The following is a 4,274-nucleotide window of genomic DNA, read 5'->3' on the forward strand; positions in this document are numbered from 1 at the left end:
AGCGGTCACCAATCACAACAGAGCAGGCCAGCTAACCAATCAGAGCAGACTGGGCTCTGGTTTCAGACAGAGGGTGAAAAGAGGTGCTGCAGCACCTTAAAGCATGGAGACATTTCTCAGTAGAGACACTACATACTGATATAAACCTGAACATCAGCAGGAGAGGACTCTTTGAAGTGGAGACACTAAATATTGATATACACCTGAACATCAGCAGGAGAGGACTCTTTAAAGTAGAGACACTACATACTGATATACACCTGAACATCAGCAGGAGAGGACTCTTTAAAGTAGAGACACTACATACTGATATACACCTGAACATCAGCAGGAGAGGACTCTTTAAAGTGGAGACACTACATACTGATATACACCTGAACATCAGCAGGAGAGGACTCTTTAAAGTGGAGACACTAAATACTGATATGAACCTGAAAATGAGCAGAATAGGACCCCTTTAATATATTTCTCAAAATCCTGCTTCTTTACCCCCGGTAGCAGTTTCTCTTCCAGACCACCTTCTTAGTCCACATGTCGCTGCTTGCCCACACAAACTGCTCCACCAACCAGCTGGGTTTCCCGCCCTGACTTGTTTCCGTCTCACGTAAACACAAACATCGGATCCAAAATGGCTGCCCCAACAAATTGTGTTTCCCTGTTTTTACATTTTGTCTTTCTTTTCCCTCAGGGTCGTCCAGGGCATCTTGGAGAAGTGGGTTCGAGTGGACCTGAGGGTCCTCGGGGGGGAACGGGACCCTCAGGGCCCAAAGGAGAGAAGGGCCACCTCGGATATAAAGGACCTTCTGGACAGAAAGGAGACAAGGTGGGTGTTAAAGACCATGACGTTCATTATCTGAATTTAAATATTGATTTGATTGTAATTGATGACTAAAACTGACTGCATATGTTTTCATTTCTATGTGTTCTCATTTAATCTGATCGTGATTTAACTATATTTAATATGTACTCAAACAGGGGCCTATGGGAGTGCCTGGGTTCCGGGGAACTGATGGAGTACCTGTAAGTAAACACACACACGCACACATATACCATGTATACATCACTTCAGGGGACATTACATTGACTCACATGCATTTCCTGGAGACTTATCCTAACCTTAACCATAACCAACACATGCCTAACCCTAACCCTTACCCTTAACCTTAACCTTACCCTAACCCTAACCCTTACCCTTAACCTTACCCTTACCCTAACCCTTACCCTTAACCTAACCAAGTCTTCACCCTAAAATTAATGATTCCCCTTATGGGGACCTCCATTATGTCCCCATAAGGGAGGCAAGTCCCCACACATGACTGTGTAAACAGATTTAGGTCCCCACAAGTATAGTAATGCTAGGACACACACACACACACACACACACACACACACACACACACACACACACACACAAACACACTCAATATGCAGTGTATTTAAGAAGTGGTTAAATTAAATATAATGGCTCTTTTGAGGCCATTTAGAGTAAGAATAGCTATAGATTATTTTATCAACGGACAGCTAACATCTTTTATTTTGATTTTGAAAAGAAACTATTTAATTGTGTGCTTAAAAAAAGTGAAATTGCAGATGTAGTAGCCCCTTTCATGGTAAAACAGCAGGATATGCAATGATAAATATACAGAAATTAAACAATTGTATCATGCTTTAAAAAAAAAAAATCTTAAAAATGTTGGTTAATAATCTGTGACTAAAGGTCAGTCTATTTCCATTTGTTTTATTTTCTGATATGACGTTTATTCTGACACACAGATATTATTTTCGTACTTATAATTATAAAACAGTCAATCTTTTCTTCATTTTTTAAAGATGATTGCCATATACTTTGTTGTTTTGACACAAAATGTGCCTTCAATTTGTATTTTGACCATTTTCAAAATGTCATGTTGTAGTGTATGTAATGCTGTCAGTGTGTATAGGGTGTATATAAGATGTAACTCTAACCCCCTCTTCCTCTGTAGGGTCACCCCGGTCTGGACGGGGGAAGAGGACCCTCTGGACTGGACGGCTGTAACGGGACGAGAGGAGAAGCCGGAGACCCCGGTTACGGGATCGGAGCGCCCGGACCCGCTGGACTCTCTGTGAGGACAAACCTACTCTCTTTTAGGACTTATTATATATATGTGTAGATGTTTGGATGTCATTATGTATGGAATGCAGATGTTACTGTCGATTTGTACTGATGTTTCTTTTCCTCACACAGGGGCCTTTTGGGCCAAAGGGTCAGAAAGGAGACCCTCGATACATCTCGGACGACGGTTCCACGGTCATTTTCACAATTTACTCTTTTTTAAATGTATTTCTGCAACTAAAGAACTGAGGATAATATTTGTTTGTGTATGATTTAATAATAATTATGATCAGAATCAGATTAGTTTTTTTTATCTAGGGGGAAAATTGGGGTTTTGCTTGATTTGTTAGAATAAAATAATACACAAAAATAACATTAAATTAGAGTATTTATGCAAACTGTGAAGTCAAAGTAAAAATGTGCAATATTACAATGTATAATATTCTTATAATTATGAGAAGTTCCCAAGAAAACGTGTAATAAAAAAAGAATACAAATATTTATAAAAACACAAGTTCAAATAAAAGATTTTCCAAAAACGATTAAATAAGATGGTATACAAATATTTATATAAAATAGCAAGTTAAAAAAATTAATTGCATAATGTTTATTGAAACAAAAGCAGTAAAATATTCTTATAACATGTAATAATATGTATATAAAGTTAACGTGATATTGATCTGCACAAATGTGTACAATACATATTAAGATGAGCCATAAAAAAACACATTGGAATTGACTTTTTTTTTATATATTTGCTATTTTTTTGTAACTTCTATCCTCATGTTTGTTACCAGCTGCATTGTACTTGAGGGTCTGAACAGCCTGTCATATTAGGTTTGGCCACTAGATGGCGCTTTAGAGACAGTACTGTAAAATTGTATTGCAAAAACGAAGTGACTTTTGAGTCACCGGTACAACTTTGCATGACTCTAATCTGTACACGAATGTTCCTGTATTTTTATTTGAAGATATGTATTTCATAAATCTATTTAAAATGTAATCAAGAGGATTTTGAGTCTTGTTTATTAATTAATCTGTGTTTCTTTTCCCCTTTTTAGAGTTCACCAGGTTATCCAGGACAAAACGGTCAACCTGTAAGATTCTTACCTGTTCTTCTTACTATGCAACCACAAATGATCATTAATACAGAATTAAACACCTGAGGATTTAATGTGTTAATGTTAATGTTTGTATGGTTGTGTTTCTCTGCAGGGAATCAGAGGTCCTGAGGGTCCGTCCGGTTACCCCGGTCCAATGGGGCCCGAGGGATACTCTGTACGTACATTCATTAATCTCTTTCACTTTAAATAGTAAATAATATGAATTTTGTGTTTGTATGTTGTAATATACTGTTGTTATTATTATCAATACAAATGTTATTAAATGTGCAAATGTTTAGTTTTTTAGATGATTATCAGATTTTGAAAAGCATGAATAGGAATTAAACATTGTTAGTTTTCATTTCTTTCATTAGAGTGAATATTATTCCCGATTCTCTCATCTGTCTTTAGGGCCCACCTGGTCCTCCCGGTCTCCCAGGGCCAATGGTAAGTCAAATAATGAAGCACATTGATTAATTATATTATATTATAATGCAATACATTTCATCCTTTTAATGTTGTTGTTGTTGTTCTTCCAATTGCATTTTGTTAACCCTTGCTGTTTTCAGGGGAGCCGCAGTGACGGATATGAAGGAGAGAAAGGAGACAAGGTATGATGCACGTAGACTCATTCAGTTGTAGAGATTTATTCACACACACACACACACACACACACACACACACACACACACACACACACACACACACACACACACACACACACACACACACACACACACACACACACGTAAGACCAATTGAGTGAATGCAGTTGGTCAATAAGAAACATCTGCAAGTCTTTTTTTTATTCTTGAACGCACAAAGTTCTTAGTCTTGGACACTAAAAGATGATATTATTTATATTAAACTATATGGAAAGTTTGGTGTCGATAGTTAACCTGCTATTTACCAAGCATCGTTTTTGGATGGTTTTAATTCCCACCTGAGAAATGACGAATGAACGAACTGTAATTTTGTCAAATAAGTGTCTTTATCATGATATCCTCTCAGGTGCTAGCTTGAGATCAAGTCAAATACCAGATCAGAAGTGTAAAAATCCACAAAACTAAACTTATAAC

At 37.2% G+C, this 4,274-nt stretch overlaps 1 protein-coding gene across 1 annotated transcript in view; it reads left to right on the forward strand.

Annotated features, from left to right (window-relative positions):
* The window catches only part of LOC104947536 (ribosomal protein S6 kinase alpha-4-like), a 38,007-nt gene extending 34,160 nt beyond the window's left edge, over nucleotides 1-3,847 (forward strand). Inside the window, exons 6-13 of the mRNA XM_010773585.1 lie at nucleotides 689-823; nucleotides 976-1,020; nucleotides 1,983-2,102; nucleotides 2,225-2,287; nucleotides 3,154-3,189; nucleotides 3,308-3,370; nucleotides 3,607-3,642; nucleotides 3,765-3,847. Of these exons, the coding sequence (XP_010771887.1) occupies nucleotides 689-823; nucleotides 976-1,020; nucleotides 1,983-2,102; nucleotides 2,225-2,287; nucleotides 3,154-3,189; nucleotides 3,308-3,370; nucleotides 3,607-3,642; nucleotides 3,765-3,837 (571 nt within the window). The 3' untranslated portion in view covers nucleotides 3,838-3,847. The remainder of the gene's footprint in view (nucleotides 1-688; nucleotides 824-975; nucleotides 1,021-1,982; nucleotides 2,103-2,224; nucleotides 2,288-3,153; nucleotides 3,190-3,307; nucleotides 3,371-3,606; nucleotides 3,643-3,764) is intronic.
* Nucleotides 3,848-4,274: the final 427 nt, after the last annotated feature.

The sequence above is a fragment of the Notothenia coriiceps genome, unplaced genomic scaffold, assembly GCF_000735185.1.
Source record: "Notothenia coriiceps isolate Sejong01 unplaced genomic scaffold, NC01 NC01_scaffold00012621, whole genome shotgun sequence".
NCBI lineage: Eukaryota > Metazoa > Chordata > Actinopteri > Perciformes > Nototheniidae > Notothenia > Notothenia coriiceps.